The sequence below is a fragment of the Engystomops pustulosus genome, chromosome 8, assembly GCF_040894005.1.
Source record: "Engystomops pustulosus chromosome 8, aEngPut4.maternal, whole genome shotgun sequence".
NCBI lineage: Eukaryota > Metazoa > Chordata > Amphibia > Anura > Leptodactylidae > Engystomops > Engystomops pustulosus.
In genome coordinates, this window is record NC_092418.1 from 19,699,555 (window position 1) to 19,725,129 (window position 25,575).

General features: G+C 44.8%; 1 protein-coding gene across 2 annotated transcripts in view; it reads right to left on the reverse strand.

Annotated features, from left to right (window-relative positions):
• LOC140074826 (hexosaminidase D-like) overlaps window positions 1-21,138 on the reverse strand; it is a 53,718-nt gene extending 32,580 nt beyond the window's left edge. The window contains exons 1-2 of one of the 2 annotated variants that reach the window (XM_072120042.1): window positions 21,003-21,138; window positions 6,504-6,594 (exon numbers count right to left, since the gene is read on the reverse strand). In XM_072120042.1, coding sequence (XP_071976143.1) covers window positions 6,504-6,592 — 89 coding nt within the window. In that variant the 5' untranslated portion in view covers window positions 6,593-6,594; window positions 21,003-21,138. Of the gene's footprint in view, window positions 1-6,503; window positions 6,595-10,573; window positions 10,792-21,002 lie in introns of those variants that run through there. The other variant, XM_072120041.1, reaches the window with a different exon arrangement.
• Between the last annotated feature and the right edge of the window lie 4,437 nt (window positions 21,139-25,575).

The following is a 25,575-nucleotide window of genomic DNA, read 5'->3' on the forward strand; positions in this document are numbered from 1 at the left end:
TATAATCATCCCAAATGATGGATTAAAGGGCAATTTGTCCAGCATTTACAGCATTAGGAAGGTTAGTGACATCATATGGGGTATTTTGTGGGATTGGGATGATTTAGGGTAAATACTATCACTCTGTGACCTTTGTACAGGTGCAGGGATTATGTAAATAAGGTAAAGGTGAAATACAACCTTCCATCATATACTGGCGTTGCGTAAAATCCAGACGTTGTCTACATCCAAAAATATACACTGAAAATAGAATTTCACTGAAATAGATCTGACCTGCAGTACCACATACGACCCAAAAGTAAAAGTGGCGCTATGTGAAGAATGTATAATATTTCTATATATATGTGTAGGGTATTGCATCTGTTACATATTCACTTCAATAGAACTGAGTTGCAATACCAGTGACAGCCTATGTACAGGAGTGGCGCTGTGTGACAGCCGGATAGAGCACATGTTTAAGAAAATATGGCTGGTATTCAGTATAAACTATGAAGATGCGTGTCATCCCTAAGTGGCGTTCAATCTTCTCTAATCATCACTCATAGATACTTCCCATTTTGTATTGTAAAAGTCGATTTTATTTGGCGTGTATGTCACCTGACCTGACGCACCTTAACCCCGCACAGCAGGAGAGATTCATTCTACCTGACTGAAAATACACCATGATATTATTCCAAAATTAGAATTTTCATTAAAAAAAATGGTTACAATGCGGCTACAATGAGTGTCTGTAGTTTTGGAGGACACCCCCAATGTTCCATGGATGACACTGGGGCACATTTACTTACCCGTCCGGAGGAGTTCACTGAAAGTGCATTGTCGGACGATAATGCCTTGTGCCGCGATTCACCAAAATCGTGCGCCCGATTTCCTGCATGTGTCGCTTCCCTGCTCAGGTCCCCCGGAGTGCACCTTCTTCTTCCTAGTGCATGGAAGTGCATTGTCTTGCGACGCAATTTGAAAGTTAACTCCCGCGCTTATTTCGAATGAGTCGGATCGTCCGACGGCTCGCCCCCTAAATTGTGTCACATGAAAACCAGCACAGCTGTGCCAAAATCCGATCGCGTGCGACACGATCCCAGTGCAGACACCAGTTAAATACCTGTCAAATCCGCGTAATCCCCAAAAACGTCGGAAAGTGCCAACCGCGACCCTTAATAAAGAAGCCCCACTGTCTTACAAGGCGCCATGTTTTCCTTATCCCGTATCTGCACATTTCACAGAATGCAGAAAGATAATGGGGCTTATTTACTAAGGTTACGCGGATCGCACTTTCGACGGTTTTTCCTACGTTTTTTGGGATTTGCACCACTTTGACGGTATTTAACTTGTGTCGCACGCGATTGGATTGTGGCACGGCTGTGCTGGCTTTCACGTGTCAGAAATCAGGGGGTCGTGCCGTCGGATGAACCGGTTCATTCGGACTGAGGACAGGATTTAACTTTCAAATTGTGTCGCAAGACAATGCACTTACATGCACCAGGAAGAAGAAGGTGAACTCCGGCGGACCTGAGCGGGGAAGTGACACATGCAGGATATCAGGCGCACGATCTTGGTGAATCGCGGCACGATCTTAGTGAATTCCAATGCACTTTCAGGGGGAATGCGTCAGGACGGATAAGTAAATGTGCCCCAATATCCATCTCCAACCATGTGGAATGCCCAGTCCTGAGAGCACAGACCCTCATCCACCTGAGATTAGTTAGACTTGTTTACCACAGGGACCCGCTCCAATGTTCGTATAACATCCTTAGTCATGGATAACTATCAATAATTATAAGTTATTGCTTCAGATCAGCGTTTTGACAATATGGGAAAAAAAAAGTCTCAAATGTGAAAGATGAAATGATGATTACTAAGGAAAAAATTCCTAGCAGAAGTTTTTGATTACTCACAAGATGAGTGGGGACAGTGGGAGCGTCCTGCACAAAAACCTAGATCCAAACTGAAGAGAAACAATAGCAGGTCCAACTCTACCAGTCATGTTAGTTTCACATCCTCAGACGCGGATTCATCTGATCGGACCTTCCATCAATTGCCCTCCGATTCTCACAGAAAGAAAAAATCTAAAAGAAGTCACAAACAGACCCCAAATGATGGAGAAAGCACAAGCGTTCCACACATTGGGGGTCATTTACTAAGGGCCCGATTCGCGTTTTCCCGAGTGTTACCCGAATATTTCCTATTTGCGGCGATTTTCCCTGTATTGCCCCGGGATTTTGGCGCACGTGATCGGCGCTGGGATGCACGCGACGGAAATCGGGGGCGTGGCCGAATGAAAACCCAACGGATTCGGAAAACCGACGCATTTTTTAAAAAAAAAGTGTCGCGGAGCTTGCACTTACCTTCACTAGGTATAGGCCGGTGAACTTAAAGGGAACCTACCACCACAAATCTACCTATAAAGGTAGATTGGGTGGTAGGTGGATCAATGGGACGTGAGGATAGCCCTTTTAAGGGCTAATCCTCACGTCCCCACACTTTTTTGATAACTTTTATTATCCCTATATTCAAATTTACTTATGCTGCTACTGGGGCGTGGAGTAACCGCATCTGAGGTTACACGAGGTGGCTACTCCACGCCCCGGTAGCCACTTTACTCCTCCTACTCACCCATCTTCGGCGCGCAGCTCCGCGTAGCTGCGCGCCCTCGTCCGGCGATCGCCGGACGAGGGCGCGGAGCTGCGCGCCGAAGATCGGTGAGTAGGAGGAGTAAAGTGGCTACCGGGGCGTGGAGTAGCCGCCTCGTGTAACCTCAGATGCGGCTACTCCACGCCCCAGTAGCCGCATAAGTAAATTTGAATATAGGGATAATAAAAGTTATCAAAAAAGTGTAGGGACGTGAGGATTAGCCCTTAAAAGGGCTATCCTCACGTCCCATTGATCCACCTACCACCCAATCTACCTTTATAGGTAGATTTGTGGTGGTAGGTTCCCTTTAAGTGCATTCCGGGGAACTGCAGCGCAGCAGCGCCACCTGGTGGACATCGGAAGAACTGCCTTAATGAATCCCAGCCGGACCCGAATCCACCTCCAGAGAACGCGGCACTGGATCGCAAATGGACCGGATAAGTAAATCTGACCATTATCTTACACAAGATGGAAAGGAGGTTCCGTCTATGGGTATGACCAGGGCTAGAGATATTGCCATACATAAGGATCGCAATTCCTTGCTCCAGAAAAATTCCCACGCAAAAAAACAGTCCTAACACTAGCGCACCAGTATTGTTTTTACAATTTATTCCACAGTTTTACAGAATTAAACATATACTGAAACATCTTCCAATACTCTCTAGTGATAAAAAACTGGAAGACGGATGCAAGGTCATTGCCAAAAGGGAATGCACCCTCAACAGCGTCCTGTCACCATCAATGATCCAAGAAAATACTAAACCTGGTTACACAAGCGATTGTTTTCCAGGTGTGGCTCCAGACTATGCCGTACGTGTACTTTCATCACACCCACAACCATCTATTAATGACACTTCAGGCACTAGAACTTCATATTAAACAAGAGTTACAATGTTATTTATGTCACTAGATGCATTGCCTGTAACATCCTCTATGTAGGGTGCACTATGCATACAATAATAATCCCATTATTTATATAGCGCACACAAACCAGTCCCTGTCCCCAATGAGGCTCACAATCTAATCAACCTACCAGTATGTTTTGGAGTGTGGGAGGAAACCGGAGGACCTGGAGGAAACCCACGCAAACACGGAGAGAATATACAAACTCATAGCAGATGTTGACCCTGGGACTTGATCCCAGGTCCCCAGCGCTGCAAGACTGTAATGCTAACCAACAAGCCACTGTGATACATTGGGGAACATTTACTTACCCGGTCCATTCGCGTTGCAGCGGCGGCTTCTCGGACGAGCGTTCGGGTCTTCCGGGGATTCATGAAGGTCCTGCGTCCGATGTCCACCTGGTGTCGCTGCTGCGCCGAGGTCCGCCGAGTTGCGTCGGAGTTCACTGATCTCTTCCTGGTGCATGTAAGTATGGCGCGTGCGACCAATTTTTTTTTTTTAAATGCGGCCGTTTTTCCGAATTTGTCGGGTTTTCATTCGGCCACGCCCCCGATTTCCGTCGCGTGCATGCCAGCGCCGATGCGCCACAATCTGATCGCGTGTGCGCCAAAATCCCGGGCAATTCAGGGAAAATCGTTGCAAATCGGAAATATTCGGGGAACGCGTCTGGAAAACGCGAATCGGGCCCTTAGTAAATGACCCCCATTATATCTTAATGACATGGGTAACAGTGAAGTCCAGAACATTAATGGAGCTTCAGCACATTACAAACCTGCAGTCCCAGAGCATTTGTCATTAGGAAAGTCTTCACACCCACCAGAGTTGGAGACATGAGAAGACTCTCTAGAGCCGTGTTGGATAATGGTTCTAGATACCATGATGTCTCCCTTGGGTATAAACATCAGAAAAGAACTAATCTTGCATTATCTTTAATGAATTATATTGTCTGTCATCTCGTTTCTTCTTTGTTTTTTGTCTAGAACTCAGTTGTTTTTAAATGTAAATCCTTATTCATCTTTCTATCATGTTTATGTATCGTTCCTGTATCAAAATTGGGCGATGTTTTTTCGAATCGGCGCCGGCTTTCACGCGACAGAAATCGGGAGGCGTGACCGTCGGACAACCCGACTGATTCGGACAAACCACAGGATTTGAAAAAGAATTTGTGTCACAAGATCAGCACTCACATGCCCCAGGACGAAGAAGGTGAACTCCGGCAGACCTCGGCGCAGCAGTGACACCTGGTGGACATCGGGCGCACAGACCTTAGTGGATCCCGGCAGAACCCGAATCCTCATTGGAGAACGCGCCGCTGGATCGCGACTGGACCGGGTAAGTAAATCTGCCCCTATGTTTTTTGTGCATATGCATTTATGATATCCCAGTATTATTGCATCGAATGTTTCTACTACTACTACTTTGTAAAACCTTTTTGTGCCTGTAGGGGCACTGCAGGAAAATGACACTCCTTCTGATAGGGCCTCTCACAAATCACAATTGATCACTGAGACTACAAGCAGTGGGACCTCTTTTGGGAACCTGAAAAGGCTAGAGATCTATAATTTGTACACAATATTTGTGTAAGGGGGTAGGAAAGGGTCGGCTTCAGATTTCAGGAGGCCCCTGGGGGGCAGAGCCTCAGTGGGCCCCTTTGCAGTGAACTCACATGGCGGCACTAGAAATTCAGAAACTAAAACAGTCTCCTGTTCCCTAAAATATTCCCTAGTTTATCATAACAAACAGCCCCCTCATGGTTATTTTATATAAAGCCCCCCTCACACCCTATGGATTCATTAGATACAGCCCCCTTCCCCCCCTTGGATTCCTTATGTATAGCAGTATGTTCAGCCTTAGTACTGGCACCTCCAGAGTAGGTGAATCAATCAAACATTCCACCTCTCACGCCTTTACTTAGGGAGTGTCTCTTCCCTTCTAGATCAACACACTCCGATCCCTATTTACACCTCATTCTGACCCAAATCCCCATATATGTCTTAACCCGCTTGCCCTGTTTTACCATCCTTATATTTGTTCATCAGGGAGTAAAACCATCAGCATGACTGGCAGCATAATGATACGGCAATGGTGAGGCTTAAGTGTGTATACTCTGACGAGTTTCGCCTACACTGTACATGATGCTGTTCAGCGCACCAATGACTATCCGGATCGAGGATGAGCCTTCGTATGTGGACCGGAAGTCGCATCACGGCTGGCGATGACATCGGCGGAGGTGGCAAGTCATGGGTCAGGTGCGGGTGCATGGAGGGGGCTCACGGGCTGAGCCCTCTCCATAGCCAGGAGGTCTTTGCTGCACATTGCATATAGTGAAAAATGGAAATGAAAAAAACAAAAAAGGGCCAGGTAGTTAAGGGGTTAAGAGTGGAAATAAAAGCGACGTTTTAATTCTCTCATACGCAGTCCCTACACTAATACCCCATTTCCCCTGTGGGGGGCGCTGCAGGGAAGTTGAACACTAGTTGCTATTCTCCTTTCCAGTTGATCACTAGGAATACCAGCAGCAGGGCCACAATATCTATAAAATGTCATTTTAACGTCTTTTGTTTTTAATACCCAGAATTTACAGGGGTTACATCGCAGCTACCAAGGGTGTATTTGACTATGGAGGACTCTACATGTCTGCATAATACAGTAACCACCTATTGATTTAATTAAATTGTGTGGTTATGCTCTATTTCACCTGCGGAGGCAGTGTAGGGAAATGTAACACTTGTTGCTAGGCTCTCTCACAGTCCCCACAGTTGAACCTGTTATGAGGGAACCCAAAAAGGGTTATTAAGGGGTACTGGTTCTTTAAAAAAGGAAGTAACGGTTAGGGGGCACTTAGCACATTTTACATAGGGGTCTAGGATCCTAAGATTTTTGAATACTTTTTTTGTATTTTTTATTGTTTTGAGTTGGTAAAAGCCTAAAGTGCAGAATCTACACATAACATTTCAGGGGTCACTTACCTGCTGCCGTGTATGTATTTTATCAAAGCCAACATCCCAACGACCAGGACCCCCAAACGCAACTGATGAATTTTCTTTTGGGACAACATCTCTAAAGAGATAAGACACAATAAAAACGTGAATGTAAAAGTGAAACCAAAACTGCCACAGGGGGAGGTGCGTAAACTGTGGGTGGGCTCATCTCCCCCTAGAGGTAGCAATGGTGAATTGCACCTGGCTATGAGAGCAGAGCAGAACCTTCCTCTTTTTGGAAGAGTCTCTGGTTTTGCTGGTGTCTTTCTTAGGAGTAGGGCCGATTTCCAAATTTTATTCTACCTTAAAGCACCGCCTGTAACCGGCCAGGTTACTTCTCCACTTGGATCATTGCATTGCTAAAAGTTGGGACAACTTTGCTAATTAGGCTCCCTACTGTCAGGTGGGAGGTGTTGTGCAGACTGCTCCAGCCTAGGACCGCCCACCTGACAATCATATAACACTAATGGCTTTGATTGCTTGAGAATAGTGGAGGCCAAGTATTAAAGGAGAGGGAATTGTAAGAGATGGTGCAAGGACCCCTTTAAGCCTCTACCCTCAGAACTGCCTTCTAGGAATCTTTTTCTAAATCTTTTTGATATCAAAAAATTGGGGACTGTCTACAATTATACTCCACAATAAGAAGCTGTATGTCCGACATAGCCTTATGCAAATCTAGCGAACAATAACCAACCCATAACCAACCCCAACAGAGATGAGAACCCTGCAATCACTCTTTAGTTTAGCTGGTTTAACGATTCCCTAAGGCCCCTTTCACACTTGCGTTTTTTATGCGCGTTTTCTGCGCGTGCTTTTGACGCGCAGAACTTGCATTGTAATCAATGGGCTTTTTCAGACTTGCATTTTTTTTCACGCACACACGCGCGTTTTAATCTCGACATGCTCTACTTTTGCAAGTCACGCATGTGAAAAACGCACCATACAAGTCTATGGAGACGCATCAAAAACGCATCGCACTCTGAGACACTTGCAAGTGCAATGCGTTTTTCACGCATCAATTGCCATAGAAAAGATAGAGCTCAGTCCTGAGTCCATTTCACGCTCTTTATCTGCGCGTAAAAAACGCATTGAAATTGCATTGAAAACGCGCGTGAAAAACTGAGACACTGAACAAACCCTGATCGCACCCTGATCAAACTCTGACGTGATCTGCAACACAAGTGTGGAAAGGGCCTAATTCAGCTAATTTGCATATCCCCACAATACTCCACACTATAATAATATATATCCCAATTTAGAATAACTGACAATGTCTCTGAACTTTTTTGTCCTAATCCAGAGATTCACAATATAGAAGAGGCCGGGTCGGGATTGTAAGAGATATATTCCTCTACAGGCGCCATTTTGTACCAAGTAGACGCCATTTTAGTCTTAGCCGGGGGGTCATGTTGACCACTGTCCAGTCGTGTCATGATTCAAACTTCATTTTATGTGAACTGTTTAGCAATTACTTTGTCCTCGTTATTGTTACCTTATCTTTTCTGCAGCTTCTCTGCTTGAAGGCCATGATGTGACTTATACAAAGCTGCCTATACACAAGGACAATTAGTATAAACATTCTGTTTATATGAGAACAAGGCCTCCGGAAGAAACGGTACAATGTCTTAAAAGGGGAGGTTCTGGTATATTCAATATGGCCTATAGCATTGTAGTATTTTATTACCTATTCATGCCCCAATGCTGATGATTTTCTGTGTTTTTTTATGTGGCTGTGTGTTAATAAACAGTGTGATTCTGCATTTTCTAAGAGACTTGGTTTCTGCTGTCATTCCGCTACCGGTCTAAAAGGGGTTAATTCGAAAGTCATCTTACAACTGCAGGGCGATTTAAGCCCCAGATAAAGATCTTTTACAGGATCTGCCAAGAAAGTTGGAGATTATTTGCGATGTCACAAGTTAATTAACTGAGCTAAAAGTAGCATAAAACAAAATAGAAACTAGAACTAGAATTCGTTATAACAAGAGACATAATAGTGGCCTGTGGGCGCCCCCCATCATCATATTGACCAGCACCCGTGCTACATGGCAAACTTATCCCCTTATCTCTCAGAGACACCCCCGAAATATGCACAAATCACAGCAAAAATCACAATGAAACTTTATGGAGAAACTTTCATTTGTTTATTGTGTGTGCAAAAAATCTGAGCAGTAGGGGTGAGGCCACGACTTTTTACCCGTCACTACGTGACCCGTCACCTGCTTCCACCATAATATGGAGATTTTACGTGTCTTTATCTTGAGTTTCTGTGTATGCAGGATATATATGAGCATTTCTCTGTATTTTTATGCATTTCTGACAATGGGGGAAGTCTCCCTAAAAAAGTGGCAGATTTGAAGACTTTACACTAATGTATAATATGGCCAATTCAATTCATATTTCGATCCTCTGTGGTGACTGCAGCCATTCTATGTATAATCATATAAATGTGTGTAACAGAAACCCCAAAACTTTCATTTAGAGGAGGTCTACCAGCTACCAAATCACCCCTCAAGTAAAATATCATTGACTAGAACATATAATGATAACATATAACGATCTCTCGATTTAGAGAAAATTCAGTTTTCAACTTAATGCAAATGAGCTTTTCAGTGCACCAGGGGCGGGCCATGCAGTTGCGTGAAATGTTCTTCTTTACACACATTGGGGGTCATTAACTAAGGGCCAGAATCGCGTTTTTCCGTCGGGTTACCCGTATCTTACCATTTTGCACCAATTTTCCCTGAATTGCCCCGCATGTGATCGGATTGTGGCATTGGCGCCGGCGTGCACGGAACGGAAATCAGGGGGCGTGGCCGTAAGAAAACCCAACGGATTCGGAAAAAACGCCGTATTTAAGAAAAAAAAGTGTCGCTTGACACGCGCTTACCTGCACCCAGCGTAGGACAGTGAACTCTGACCGAATTCAACGCAGCAGCGACACCTGGTGGACATCGGGTGCACTGCCTTAGTGAATCGACGGAAGACCCGAATCCTCCACAGAGAACGCGCCGCTGGATCGCGAATAGACTGGGTAAGTAAATCTGCCCCATTGGGACTTATCTATCAGGACTTCTATGTCACAAAAATAGCGTAGGGGCCGTTAAATAATTGCAGATGCTGGCGTATTGCGTATTAACCCCCTTCCGCCACCTCCTCGCCAGGGGGACGTGGAAGGGTGTGAAGGTGACGCAGCAGTGAACGTAAAAAGTCGCCACTGCGCAGCCTCAACCTCTTGATGTATCTGGCTGTGCACGAGCCCCGGCGTATGATAAATAACCCCCATACTTTCTATGAAGATGTCTTTGTGTTAAGGGGGTCCGCTATGTAGTGAAAAAGTAAGTACTAATGCACCAAAAAAGCTCATTTGCATATGGACCAAAAACAAATCTTCTCTACATTTCACATCACTGGTGATTTTAGAGAAGTTGGACTCCCTTAAGGTGACACGGGAGACATCAGTGTGCCTGTTGTTTCAGTAAGGAGATAAGTGTCTGCCACAAATATATCAAAAGATCAGACAAAAACTTTCCTTGTTACTCCTGATGGGGGTCAGTCAAACACTTTTAAGTGCATTATATGGCTGACAGGGTATTAGATCACAATATCAACAAACACGGGTCACACTTATCAACAGTGTCCTAAATTTACAGTAACGTAAAATTAGGCAAGACAAAAAAAAGAATGCAAAAAAATTTATCTGAACACGTGATGAATGACAAGTCGCTTTGAGCCTGAATTCTGGCACATCATACATAGTAAATATCCCCCAGCGGACCTGTCATAATCCTTAGTCTGTGTATATTTTTAGCTACAAGAAAACTGATGAGCGGCCAAATTGTATTCCCTGGGGTGCAGCCCGGAGACAGTCTCCTAGAGATCAGGATTCAGATCCAATATTCGCCATGTATTGTCTATGGGAGGCATAACCTAGGGAGGTCTTTATAAAGGACTTCTGTACACAGAGGTGTTAAAGAGTTAAAAAAAAATAAAATGATGTCCTGGTGATAGTCCATGATCATGTCAAAGAACAGAGAATGGATAATGAGAGTTGTCTTTACCTGGTTACCCCATGAATTCCTGCGCAGGTTGTGAAATGTGCCACTGCAGAAGTTCTGTTACAGTGGACTTGCTGTCAGTTAGTTGAAGGCTAACAAGGACATACCAGGAAGTCCCTGGAGAAACTTGTATTTCCTGTTTTAAAGCAATGTGACAAGCTGCAGTTATACGCCGCGTGCTTGTGAGACCTTCAGATCATACATGACAGCCCAATAATGGTGTGTAAATACTCCCAGACAAGCGGAAACCCATATACTAGTACTGATATATAGCAGCGCTGCAGGGGTTAACAGATCCTGACTCAGCGGAAAATGTGATATTCCCAGGGATCACTGACCCTGGTGATAACCATGAAGACTGAAAGATACAAAGATCGACACAAAGGGACAATCCGCTGGCCCGGACCATGTAAAATACCAGTACATGTGCGGAGACATGATATGCCAGTTCAATAGGGTGTGCCAATGGCACCGCCCCAAGCTGCCCACAAAAAAATCAAACCACAAACCACAGGCGGTTATTGCAAAACGACCTCTCCTTAAAGTGTACCTCACCTTTAAACGAGTCCGGTGTATATACATGAGGTGTAACAATATATCTGGCCATGATATGGCTTGTATTCTATATTTTATAGCAGTCTTCCCTTCTGCAGGCTATAGCTGTCATATACATTCAACTGTGGGCTGTTAGATGGAGATCTAGCTGCTATGACTCACTGCTTCCCTGCTCCTCTCCATAGACTCCTGTGTAATCTGACACCTCAGTGGGCTTCTGCTGTTATTCACTGCTCCTCCTATCTTCTCCATAGACTTCTATGTGATCTGACACCCCAGTGGGCTTCTGCTGTTATTCACTGCTCCTCCTGTCTTCTCCATAGACTTCTATGTGATCTGACACCCCAGTGGGCTTCTGCTGTTATTAGCTGCTCCTTCTATCTTCTCCAGCAAAAGCTCCTCTCCATAGACTTCTCTGTGATCTGACACCCCAGTGGGCTTTTGCTGTTACTCACTGATCATCCTATCTTCTCCATAGACTTCTATGTGATCTGACACCCCAGTGGGCTTCTGCTGTTATTTGCTGCTCCTTCTATCCTCTCCATAGACTTCTATGTAATCTGATACCTCAGTGGGCTTCTGCTGTTATTTGCTGCTCCTCCTATCTTCTCCATAGACTTCTATGTAATCTGACACCCCAGTGGGCTTCTGCTGTTATTCACTGCTCCTTCTATCTTCTCCATAGACTACTATGTGATCTGACACCTCAGTGGGCTTCTGCTGTTATTTGCTGCTCCTCCTATCTTCTCCATAGACTTCTATCTAATCTGACACCTCAGTGGGCTTATGTCCATCTTGCTAGAAAAAAGGAATTTGGCTGATATTTCAGACAGGAACTCAGGAAGGGAAGGAGCATAAAAAGCCAAGCCATTTTATTTGATAAAAACTACAAAAATTGCAGTGTGCACCACTCATATATGTGTATCTGCTACTAATTAGATGTTTACATGCTATATTGTAGTGCTTCGGTATAACAGTGTGTTTTTGTTTTTTTTTATTCTACTAAATAGATATAAAATTGAGGAAACAGTCTTGATTGGGATAAGAGCAAGTGGTGCACACTGCAATTTTTGTAATTTTTGTCACATTAGTATACATCCTACTGTACCCAGGATAGCGGTTTTTGCACACCTGCTAATAATCCCTTAACTTGTTGATGATGCCCCACTAGATAGAATAATGTTACCATTTTATTTGATAAAATGTATCATAAAGTTTCTTGTAGTCACTGTTTGTATACAGTTTTTTTTTAAATTGCTAACCATTTAATAATCCGGCCTAGCCCTGGTCTGCCATCTGGAGCTTTATTGCCAATCAGATAAGGATTGTTGTATCTACTGGCCAGCGCTAATACGTGAGACACGAATGCAATAGCGTACTTGACGTTATAGGTTGATTCACACGGAATAGGATTGCATTAGCCCCAGGACAGCTAATAGGAGAGGACACAGGACACCGGACACCGGACACCGGACACCGGGGGGGGGGGGGGGGGGGGGATTTGTCTACCACCGGTAATTGCTCTGAGGCACGTCACCGGATACGTCACCGGATACGTCACCGGAGTGTCTCGGTGCATCTTGTCTTATAATTTATTCACTGCCTCACTACAATACAGGTTCGGGCCCTCCACATAGTGCAGGTGCCGGGGGGGGGGGACCAAGACAAGACCTCCCCAGACTGATTAGCATAATTTTTATAACTCTATATTGCCGAAATCGATGCATAAAGAGTCATAATAACAGACCCTTTGGAGCATACTTCCTCAGGAGGTTCGTAGTAGGATACGTCTACCATCAGAAAAACATTTACATGTCCTTTAAACCGTTTTCTAAGCAGGTATTCACTGCATACCGACAGATATGAGGGAAGCGGGCCTCTGCCTCTCCCGAACTTGTGCTCCTTTCAGTGCCCCCAGGTCCCATAGGCAATCAAAGGAGAGACCTAAGATGTTGCCTTGTAGCAGCCCCGCTATGGCCTTCCTTTGTCTGTCTATCCTCCTTCCCTCTTGTCCCTCTCCCCATGTGAGTTTTCCTCTGGTCTTTGTCCTGAAGAAGGGTGCACACAGTCCTGTGACCATTTATCCACCCAACATCCAGCCTCCGCCTCAGTTATTTAATTAGTGAGTAAGGGGTTCAGGGTGCGTTCACACGTTGCAGTTGAGGGTGCGGTCACACGTCGCCTTTAACGCATGCGTTTAAAAACGCATTGGAATAGCTGGAGAGTGATTTGCCTAATTAAACACCTCTTAACACTTGTGTTTACAAAACGCATGCGTTAACCGCGATGTTAATGCATGCGTTAACAATGCGTTAACAACCGCATGCGTTAACCGCAATGTTAACACATGCGTTAACGGTTGCGTTTTGTAAACACAGGTGTAAGCAGCTGTTTAATTAGGCAAATCACTCTCCAGCTATTGCAATGCGTTTTTAAAGGGAACCTACCACCACGATTCTACCTATAAAGGTAGATCGGGTGGTAGGTGCATGTATGGGACGTGAGGATAGTCCTTTTAGGAGCTAATCCTCACGTCCCCGCTATCTTTTTCAAATCTTTAATACCCTAATATGTAAATTTTCTAAAGCGGCTACTGGGGCGTGGAGTAGCCAGACATGAGGCTACACGTCTCGGCTTCTTCACACCCCAGTAGCCTCTTTTCTTCTTCTACCTGACATCATTGGAGCGCCGCTCCTTGAAGCTGTGCGCCCTTGCCCGAGAAGCCGGAGTTCTGCGCAGCCGTGGGCCGGCTGTTCTGTGCATGCGGAGAATGACAGCTTCTCGGACGAGGGCGCGCAGCTAGGAGGAGATGCGCGCCAAAGATGTCAGGGTAGGAGGAGAAGAGATGCTACTGGGGCGTGGAGTAGCCGCACTGTGTAGCCTCATGTCTGGCTACTCCACACCGCAGTAGCCGCTTGAGAAAATTTACATATTATGGTATTAAAGATTTGAAAAAGATTGCGGGGAAGTGAGGATTAGCTCTAAAAAGGTCTATCCTCACGTCCCATACATCCAGCTACCACCCAATCTACCTTTACAGGTAGATTTGTGGTGGTAGGTTCCCTTTAATTGCTTCCATTACTATACGGTTGTTATTAGTTGTATTGTTAGATTTTATCTTCTTTCTAAGAAAACTGATTCAGCCTAAAAATCAGCGCATCTACTGGAATGAATACAGGTCTTGCTTAGCTTGACCTTTGCATTGTACATGGCAGTGAGATGTGACCCCAAAGCCTATTCAACGTTCACATCCTTGTTTGACCTGTCCACAATTTGTGGAAGATATTGCGGATTCTCCCCATTCAAATCAGATGAGGGCATGAGCTGCAGTACCAGACATGGCCCATGTAAAAGTGTGGCACTGTTTCTCTATTATCTAAATGGTATTGAACCTCTCTAAAGACGATGGATGTGTAAGATTAGAATAACCACATTTATTGCCTCGGTTGTGATTAAAATCAACTGTATCAATGTTTGACAAGTGATTCCCTTTAATAGCAAACCTGCGAGACACTTTACATACAGTCCAGCGTGTTATACAGCAGGAGAAGCTGTGTGATACAATATAGATTTTTGGTTTTGTTTTTATTGATTTCAGTTTTTATTGAATTAAATACCTTTGTACCCAAATCCATAATTTATGGGGATTTTCTAGGTGTCAGGCTTAGTTTACGGTCTTTTGCTTACGCAAATTGGATTTGCTAATGGATTACTTATTGTGAATGGCGGCTATAAATTTCCCATAATTCCAGGCTAGGGATTGGCTATAAATTCCCCATAATTCCAGGCTGGGGATGGTGTGACTGTGTCATGGGAATAGGCATGGCCTCACCACCAGAGGTCGGGGCTATGAGAATAATCGGCCCACACCTTGTGTATTTGCAGTCCGTGTTTGCGGAGCATAAACATTACATATAGAAGACAAATAGTATTTTATAGAATATTTACCATTTACCTGCCACGTCCAAGACGCGTGGTCAGCTGTCAGAGGCGCACCCACGACCTGTCACAATGAAAAGTAGACTATGGAAAATTTCCTGATGTTTGTGCCAAATGACCTCTTGATTTATATAACTGCATGGCACGCAGGTGAGCAAAGCCTCTACTGACCTCACTTAGATACAGCCAGACAGACTCAGAGATAAAGACAGACTTCAGTGCTGATAAACTGAGAATGAAACAGAAAGCAGACAGTGCCATTCTCTTTGTAGTGCTCAGATTAGTGAAACGTTCCCAAGCGGAGACCAACAGTGGATGGGGGCAATCAGGTGGTTAGGACCTGAGGGTCTTGGTGTTCTTGCAGCCAGTGTCATGGTGACTTAGTCCAAACTTAGGCCTCATCCAATCCTGTCTGGGCCAGCAGAAAAAGAGGTGGAGGTCCTAGTATGGTAGATCGTCCCCTTGGGGCACTGCCGGGTGTATTTAGGTGGCCAATCTCTGGACGGTGGCAGAAGGGAGGCATTTGGTTTTAAAGCAAGGCAAGGCTTGGATGCAAATAGTCCAAAAAGAGATTCTCCGGTGGCTAGCAGGTCAGTTTTCTGGTTGGTTTTTGTATAATTATTACTTGCAGGAAAAGCTTCATACCTCCGCCCTGGACCTATGAGTCACACTAGGCTGGATTGTCTTCTTTGGAGCCCGTTTGGCTCTGCTACTTTAACAGCAATGTCTGGATGCTGTCTGTAACAGCAGACACTCTACCCCCAGAGACTAAATCATGACTAAAGACTGAACTCTAACAAAACTGACTCAGAGCTACAGACCGGGTCTTTATATCACATTAGTCATTAGTTACATCTCTGAGATACCAACCAATGGCAGCATGAGTTATCACAGAAATGATCCAAAACTGTGTTGTCTGTGTGCAACTTAATGTTACAAAATGTAAAACTGTTAATAAAAATGTTTTGATCAAAAAAAGAAATGATCCAAAACAGAACATAAATCAATGCAGCCAATGAGTTTTACTGATCACCTCTCATTAATTTAAAAGTAGCTAGGCTGCAATGACTTGGTAAAGCCACTATACAGAGAGCAGCGCTGTCTGCTTCCTGCATCGTTTTCTATTAATCAGCTTTTTAGAACAGTTGGACAATACACTGATATTAAAGGATAAGGCATCAATATCTTAACCTGGAAAAGCCCTTTAATTCACCACCACTTTTCACCACTGGGGGAGGCAGCTTGTCAGAAACCTCCAATCGGTCTGTTTGTCTCCAAAGCTCCTGGGTAAGTTCACATCCAGAAATAGAGTGATGCATTGACTGTATCTGCCTATTTTGGCAATTGAATACAAACATTTTGTACTTTGAGGATACGGATATTGTATTTATATGTAAACATTCAGCCATGATACAACTTACCTACATATAGGAGAGTGTTTTTCACATCATGCTATTTCTTACTATACTTTATAGTCCACAGTTTTCATGGTTTGCTGTACGGTAGGGACACGGATCATGACATTATTCTGCCATCTACTGGCTACTTCAAGTATTCAACAAACGCCCTGGTTAAAGGGATATTCCCAAAACTGGTATGTATTCAACATCTAAATATATATGTCTAAAAGATCCCAGCACCAGGACCCGGACACATCAGGAGAATACAATTATTAATGGTCATAAAGAGAGCTAAGATTTTTTGCACTGGCTGATAACTGGGGACAATAGTCAGCAGCACAGCAGGGTTAGAATAGGTACACTGTGGACTAGTGCCTGTTTTATGATGTAGTGACAGATAAAGTCAGGGGCCTAACTAATGGAGGTGCACTTATAATCTGCAGCACAGAGCACGGGATAAGATATCCGGAGCTCCTGGCTGCTAATTATGCACAACCCCTTCACCGCCCTCTCTCATGCTGAGTTCACGCCTCTCACGTGATGTCACCTCCCTCTCTCATGCTGAGTTCACGCCTCTCACGTGATGTCACCTCCCTCTCGCATGCTGAGTTCACGCCTCTCGTGTCACGTCACCTTGCTCTCCCATGCTCCCAGCATGGAAGAGGGAGGAGCTGGGGCGTGCATAATTAGCAGCCCAAAGTGCCGGACATCTTGTCCCCGCGTTCAGTGCTGATAATTATAACCTTCTTTCCTAGGTGATCCCGGCGTGTCAAGACTACTGACGGAGAGCAGCGGAATCAAGATGAAGAGGAGCGCAGGTGAGTATTTCTACGTGTTTTTGTGTTTTTCAACTGGTTGATTTCCTTTAACACAAAGGTTCTTCAAAAGTTGCCTTTTTTCATGATAAAAGGGGGTGTCATAGAAAGGAATGATGATACAGGATAAGCGGCTGAAGATCCAACTGCTGGGACCCCAGTGAGAATTGAGTAGTGGTGATACACATGCAGTGTCAGACTGGGTTTCCTAAGGCCCAGCAGAGAAAATCAATCTGGAGGCCCACTCTTCATTATACCCCAGGAAATATACTCCAGCAGCCTCCAAATTGTGGTGTTTTCTGATGGACCTCTGGGGTTCAGTATTGGGTTGAGCCAGGGCCCACTGGAGGATCCTCAGGTACTCTGGTGGGCCAGTCCGACACTGTACATGCATGCTCCATTCAGTTCACGGGAGCTGCCACAACAGTGACATGACAGTGAATGGTGCGGGGGTCACACATGGGCATCACTTCAGGAACCTTGTGGTCACTGGGGGTCCCAGCTGTGTGATTTGCAGAACAGACAGGGATTCCCTATCCTGTGTCATTTGTGGAACAACCCCTTTAAGCAAGGCTTGGTTTGGGCAAAATGGGGCCCTGGGCAAAACTAAAATTGGGGTCCCAAAAGAAAACTATTATATGAACAGTCACAATCAGTAAGAGGCTCCTCTAGCCCTGCTCTATAACAACACTTTGTAGTTACACACAGTAGTAGGTGCGTATCTGTAATATGGGGCTGAATGAGAATTATATAGGAGAGACAGATGAGAGGGAGATGGATGTTAGAAGATAAATATGAAAGAAAATATAGATTTATAGAAGCAGAAATATAAACTAAATTATATATAGGTAGCGAGATAGATGATAGAAAATATGAGAAATAGATACAGTAAAAAGAGAGATAGAAGATCAATTGATAGATGGTAGATAATAGATAGAAGATATAAAGATAAATAGATAGAGAAAAAACTAGATACTTGAGGAAAGAGCACAGCAGAAGAAGTGTAACAAAATGGCGGGTGCAAGCTACCAGGGCCAAATAGGTCCTCCAAAATATGTACAAGGGGAAAAGCAGCGCAGGTAGATATAAGGTGGAATGGTGTCTTTATTCCATAGTCATAACAACATTTTGGCTTGGTACAAGCCTTTCTCAAGCAATGTGACAATGAATAGGGCAGATATTAATACAAAAAAAAAATGACCTCAAACAGACGCCCCATGTTAACCATGTAAAGTGCTTGTAATATTGATACATACATAATACAATAAAGTGCAGTCCCCGGGTTACGTACAAGATTCTGTAGGTTTGTTCTGAAGTTGAATTTGTATGTAAGTCGGAACTGTATATTTTATTATTGTAACCCCAGAAAAAATTTTTGGTCTCTGTCACAATTGGATTTTGAAAATGTTGAATTGTCATAAGAACCAGGATAAACAATAAAGCTAAATTGCACCTTTGATAACTGTTATAGCTGTTTATTGTGGCCTAAGTACAGTAAATTACTAACAAACACAGGTCCGTCTGTAAGTCGGGTGTTCTTAAGTAGGGGACTGCCTGTATATATCACAGTACTTAATAAATGTAATAGGGTGCATCAAAAAGGTGACAACTGCAATAGACAATCAAATACCTTCACAATAAGACATTTGACTTCCTTGGCTGCTCCACAAAGTGTTGACGCTCCATTAGTTCTGATACAATGTAACAAACTTCAGAGGATTCCAAGTACAGTATGTACACAAAAGCCACCTGACTGCACTCACTGCATGTGCTATGTTATTAACCCCGTCTATCCTTTTGTATAAATATCTGCCCTATTCATTGTACACATTGCTTAAAGAGAACCTACCACCACGAATCTACCTATAAAGGTAGATCGGGTGGTAGGTGGATGTAAGGGACGTGAGGAGAGCTCTTTTTAGAGCTAATCCTCACGTCCCCGCTAACTTTTGGGAAACTTTATTACCCTAATATGTAAATTTAGTTATGCGGCTACTGGGGCGTGGAGTAGCCGGCACGAGGCTACACAGCGAGGCTACACACGAGGCTACTACACATGCATGCGCAGTAGCCGGCTTGTCAGACGAGGGCGCGCAGCTCCTCGTAGCTGCGCGCCGCACACAACAGGGTAGGAGGAGTAATGTGGCTACTGGGGCGTGGAGTAGCCGCGCTGTGTAGCCTCGTGCCGGCTACTCCACGCCCCAGTAGCCGCATAACTAAATTTACATATTCGGTCAATAAAGTTTCCCAAAAGTTAGCGGGGACGTGAGGATTAGCTCTAAAAAGAGCTCTCCTCACGTCCCATACATCCAGCTACCACCCGATCTACCTTTATAGGTAGATTCGTGGTGGTAGGTTCCCTTTAAGAAAGGCTCCTACCCAGCCGAAACGTCGTCACTTATCACTATGGAATAAAGATACCACCTTTCTACCTGTGTTGGAGGGCTGCTTTTTATCTTGTACACAAAACGCTAGATAGATAATTGGTTAGACATATACATAGGATATAGGATATACTGTATATACAGATATATATATATATATATACAGGAAATAGAAAAATTGTAGGAGATATATATCTAGACGGATAGATGATATATATAAAGACAGGAGATGGATGATCAGCATCTTTACCCGGGCATTTAACCAAGGGATATTAAAGGAGAAATACATCCTCTGCCCACAACAATCCACATGCAGGGGGCCCCTTTAGGACAGGGGGCCCTGGGCATATGCCCAGTTTACTGTCCCTAACGTCGGCCCTACCTTTAAGCTTTATATACACTTATTAAAGAAAACCCCATTAAGGTTGTGATGTCAGGTCCTGGGTCTCCTTGGCTAATGCCTATGGTCTACTCAGCGGTATGTAAGTCCATTGCAATTTCTTCTCATGTATCTTACTATGGAGCGAACCATGGATACTAATAGCACAGTCCCTACCTGCATAGAGAGGAATACCTGGGGGAATAAGTCTGCTGTAGTGATGGAAATTTCTGCATTCACCGCTATCTGTTGCCTAAGGGGTCTCTAGTGGGTAGCGGTATTATAAATGACACATCATGGTAAATGCGGCTCGGTTCCATATTATGCATTGAAACTCATTAATGATTCCCCCTCCCCAATTACAGATTTGCCCAATCAGCTTGAGCAACATTTACATAAAACTTCATGAAATCTTGTGAGTTTCCTATGTCCCATCAATGGCTGCTGAACCCAACTATTTTACAATATTATTATTGTATGTATTGTTTATTGTAGTCATCTCCTTATATGGGAGAAATTTGTCTTATAGACCTTCCTGGGCCCCATTGCACCCCTCAAGTTGAAAAAGTTAATTCCAGTATGTCTAATAATGCATACCACCCAACCGTCCCAGATTCAGCGGCACAGTCCTGGATTTCTAGGTCTGTCCCACTATCCTGGGCAGTGGGAAGTGCCCTCTGTGTGTGTGTGTGTGTGGGGTGGGGTATAACTCTAGTTTGGGGTTATTTTAAGTGAGGGATAGGATAAGTCTGCATTGTCCATGATGGGGTAAGGAGTGTGGGATAGGGCCTTAAAATTTTCATACGTTCCTCTTTCCCCCTTTGGAAAGTTGGAAGATATTTCTATGTAAAAGCTTATACCTGTACCAAGTACATGTCCAACCATACCTTCACATGGATCTAGGTGCCAGGGCATGACTGGCAGAGGTGGGCAGTGACCGGGCCCAGCATAGACACTTACCATACACTGTCAGGGGCCATTCTTGTAGGCAGTGCGCTGTCTATTAACCCCTTCTTCTATGGATAATGATGATATGGCGCTGTCCAGTACAAGCCACCGCTTCTGTGATCTCCAGCCTTTGTGGCCGGCCTCACTGGAAAAATAAAGAGAACATATGCTCCTGGTTATTACGAAGCTGAACTTCTGCCAAGTCTGCGCTCAGCATTTTCCTGGAACAGGACTAAGTGATTTTGATACTGCAGAGGGCCATAAGAATGTGACTTAACTGGCAGAAACTGCCCCCCATGCCAAGGAAGCCTGGCTGGCAGCAAGATGTAATTAGTCTCTGTAAATTACTGCAAATACAATGCTAATCTGTGCCCGACATTAAGGTGGCAAAGCCTCTAATACCTTTACTGCCTACAAAGAACATGCGCCCTACCTACAGAGTCATGTATGGATTGTACTGGGTAGCAAAGGAGTTCCCAAGTCTTTGGGAACAGAGTGGAAATAGCGCGTTATTCCGTATTTTCATGGACCCATTTGAAACAGTCGAGGTGTAAATAAAAATATTATATGTGTAATTTATTCACGCAAACAGAAAAGGACAGTAAATATGTTTGTGTTGGTATAAAATTACATATCCATACGTCAGGTCATTGATAGGGGATCAATGAGGGTACAACCCCTGGCACACCCCGACAATCAGCTGCTTCACACAAGTGGGCAGATACGATGGCTTCCTCCATAGTGTAGCGGACAGCTCAATACAGTCACAGCAAGCAGAGATCTAGAAAACTGTGAAGAATTGACACAAAGGGGCTCATTTACTAAGGGTCTGCGGACCACACTATCGTCGGAATATTCGACGATTTCTGATGTGCGCCGCATTTAGAAGGGTTTTTTGCGCACGGGATCGGATTTTGGTGCATCTTTGGCAAAACTTCTGCTCAATCTGCTTCACCCCCAGACGAAGGCTCAGTTGGAGCCGAAAAGCGCGTCGGGGCGTGCAGTCGTCCCGGGCAGTGGAACAATCTACTCCATTATCTGGTAAGGACTGGCAATTATACAGCCCCGGGTAACCTAGACCCTTTTCATTTGCCACTTAGGCATGGTATTTACCTCATCAGACTGACCCGTATGTTTTTCCATTGGGCTTCACATATTTCATCCCAGTTCCTTCAATTGTAATAATATACATATGTAAGGTTTTTTCACAATGTTCCGCATCCTGTCTCGGTGTACGACTGCAATCTTTCTGTGTTTCACCGCTGTGTGTGCCTAGCATCTTTTCTGTACTATGTTGTGTCATATTATGTTTTTTTAATATTTCATCAATAACGATTTATTCTTTTATTTATTCTTTGTGGTAGTTTCTCCTCCCTTCCCCCTGTTGGGGGATACCTTTGGCTAAATCAATCTGCTTGACCCCTAAGTCATTTGAGGTCAGATGGGTCCTGTGACTGTCAGATTCTGTTTGAGCACAGTGCCAAAACCAAAAAAGCATGGTAAGTATGCTTTTTTATTGCCATCTCTGCCCTCATGGGGTTTCCAAAAATTCCAGGAAATCTTTAAGGTGTTAAAGATAAAGTTTTTTTTAAAGGAGTAGTCCCAAGTGTGATTGTTATTTCCTTTTCACAGGGTAGTTTCGTTGTGGAGAGGGCCAAAATATGTGGCTAACTATATGCGACATGGAAATTTATTTTTCCCTAAGCCACACATTTTGCTCTGGCCGTAACTCCACCCCCAAACAGTATTATTTCCTACATAGTGCCCTTCATCTACCCCTCTTATGCCCCCAGCTCCCCTTCATAATACAGCTCCCCTTATTAATTTGCCCCCTAGCAGCCCCCCTCTTATCCCCCCCAGCATCTCCACCTCTGATCCCCATCTACTGTGCCCCCCAACAGTTCCCAACCTTTTATTTTGCACCCCCACAGTAGCTCACCCTCAAGCAGATCCCCATATTATTTTGCCCCCCAGCAGCGACCCCTCTTATTCCACCCCCCACCCCTCCCAGCAGCTTCCCTTCTTATTGTGTTCCCACAGTAATATAATAAACACTGTTTTCCCTGTTACCTAGCTGCTGCTCTCCTACTTCTGCTATGTGTAGCAGTGAATTGTGGCAGTCAGGGATGGCATCATCACATGTCACCTGCCACCTCTGCTACACACAGCAGAAGCAGAGGAAAAGCGATAGTGCAGGATGCTGCCGACACTCTGCGCTTTTACTGTAATTAGCTCTGTAGAGACAGAACATTGGGACTGGCCTGCTGGATCCGGGACTGTTGGAAGGTAGAGATGATTATCTGATGGATGGGAGTGGCGTACAAGTCTTGAGATAATCTCAATTTCTTGTGAAATGCTAGTAATTGCGATTATTTTTCCAAGTGGGCGCTGCTGGCAGCGGAGTGGGCTTCCGTGAGGTGCTCCTGCCTGGGCACTTTCTAAGGCAATTGTGAATGTGCAACATCCCCCACCGGGGCCTAGCCTTTTCTTGGGGCCTGGAGTCAGCCGGGGCCCGCAGTACCTGAGTGGCTGGCGGTTGCGGCCTAGGCACGCTAGTGTTACGGTGCTTGGTATGGGGAACCGGAGGGCTGTCCTACAGCCGGGCAGGTCTCCAGCAGGGTGGTGTTGGCAAGAAATGATGAGGGAGAGGCTGCTATAGCGGTTCTCCCTGGGGCAACCCTTTGGTGCCTAGAGTATGAGTCTCTGTGTGGTGGACAGGGTGCCTGTGATGATGGCAGCCGTAGTAGCAGGGACCAGACGGAGGCAGACGTTGAACAAAAACAACTTACAGTTCTTTATTGGAACCGACAGGAACCGTAGCAACGTGCCTTAACAGGATTGTGGAGTACTGGAGATGTAGTTGGAGGGAGCCACAGGATGTAGATCAGCCTGGATGCAAAGGGCAGGCTGGTAGGTAGCTGTGTCCTGGAAGGATGCTTCAGCTTTATCCTGGATTGCTTCAGGGATCACCCTTAAAGGTAGGATGATACCCCTTTCCTCACTAACTAGCTATTAGCTCCACTCTTCAGGCAGGGAGCTGGCTCACCTGCTCTTGGTCTGGTGTGCTAGCTGCACAGACTCCTCTGAGTCTGTACTGGATTAACTCCAGTCTGCTTCTGCAGACTCCTGGGTCTGACTGCACTCTAGAAGTTTCTTGAACAGGGGTTTTGTTACTCCCTCTGGTCAGGTGGTGGCTACTCCTCCAATTACATCTCAGCTCACAGAAACAGAGTGTAACAAGTGTGATTGGCTGACACATATGACATCACACAAAACACTTAACTCCTGCCTTACCAGGCAGGTTCTACCACTGCAGTGTTCCCCTGTATTATCTAGTGTGATGTAGTGACATGCTGTGGGGCTGATCAGACCCTACACAGGCTGCAAGCTACATGGTGGGACGTATTCGCAAACACAGCTCTGCCTTGCATCGGCGAGGGTGTTGCAAATGTTTACAGGCTTTTACACAAAACAATGCCATACAGGACCTGACATAGTATTGCCTGGCAGCACAGCCAACCAGATAGATCAGGAGGTCTAGGCCTCCTGATGTATCTGCCACAACTAGGGGGGAGCTTGGCTTCCATCATACGCCGGTGCTGATCAATTCCCCACTATATGTCTATAAGAGAAAATATGCCAAAAATAGACACACAGAAAATAGACATCTCCAGCCTTATTCATCTTCTCGGAGTGTTCTGGAGAATGGGACATTTTCAGTGCTCCAGACATTGAATGGACATTATTTTATCCCCTATCCCAGTGGTGGCGAACCTATGGCACGGGTGCCAGAGGTGGCACTCTGAGCCCTTTCTGTGGGCACTCAGGCAAAGACACCAAACAGGACCAAATGCACCAAATCTTCCTGCAGTCCCAGGTACCTTAAGAGATGCTGCTTTCAGCTTTTTTTAAAGAAACACTTCATATTCAACTGCGGAAAAAGTGAGAAGGTGTTCACAGAAGTGCATTATCTTTGGAAGTCATCCTGCTGGTCCCTCCATTCTTCCGGTACAGAGAAACCTTAAAGGGGTATTCCAGGAATCAGCATAATTCATATACAAATGGGTACTCAAAATATGAGCTAATATGTAATTAGTTGTTATTAAAAATTTTGCTCCCCTTAGCAGAAAATGCTTATGACATAGACTGTAATGAAGAATCAAAATGCTACTGGCCCTTTAATCAGTCCGTAGATTTCCTCCGCGCGGTCCGTTGAAGAACAGAAGATGGCCGCTGGTCACATGTCCACATCACATGTCCTACACCTGCCTGGGCAGGTCATGTGATCACCACTATGTTTGGCTGTAGTCAGTTGGTTGCAGTGCATCCAGTATGGCCAGTGTTGTGGTGATGGCAGTTGCACATTATTACTATGGTAACAGAGCAAGAAAGTCTGTTATATCATCACTGGGAGCAGAGCCTGAGAGGTAGGAGGAGTTACTGAGAACTAAAGGATCATGGAACTTGTAGTTTTCAGTGGCAGCCATCTTAGTGATAACTCCACCTACTTTAGAGAGGCCATACATTTTGTAAATCAGAAAATCCAACTATTGAAGCTCCATTGTGTGACTAATGACATTGAGTA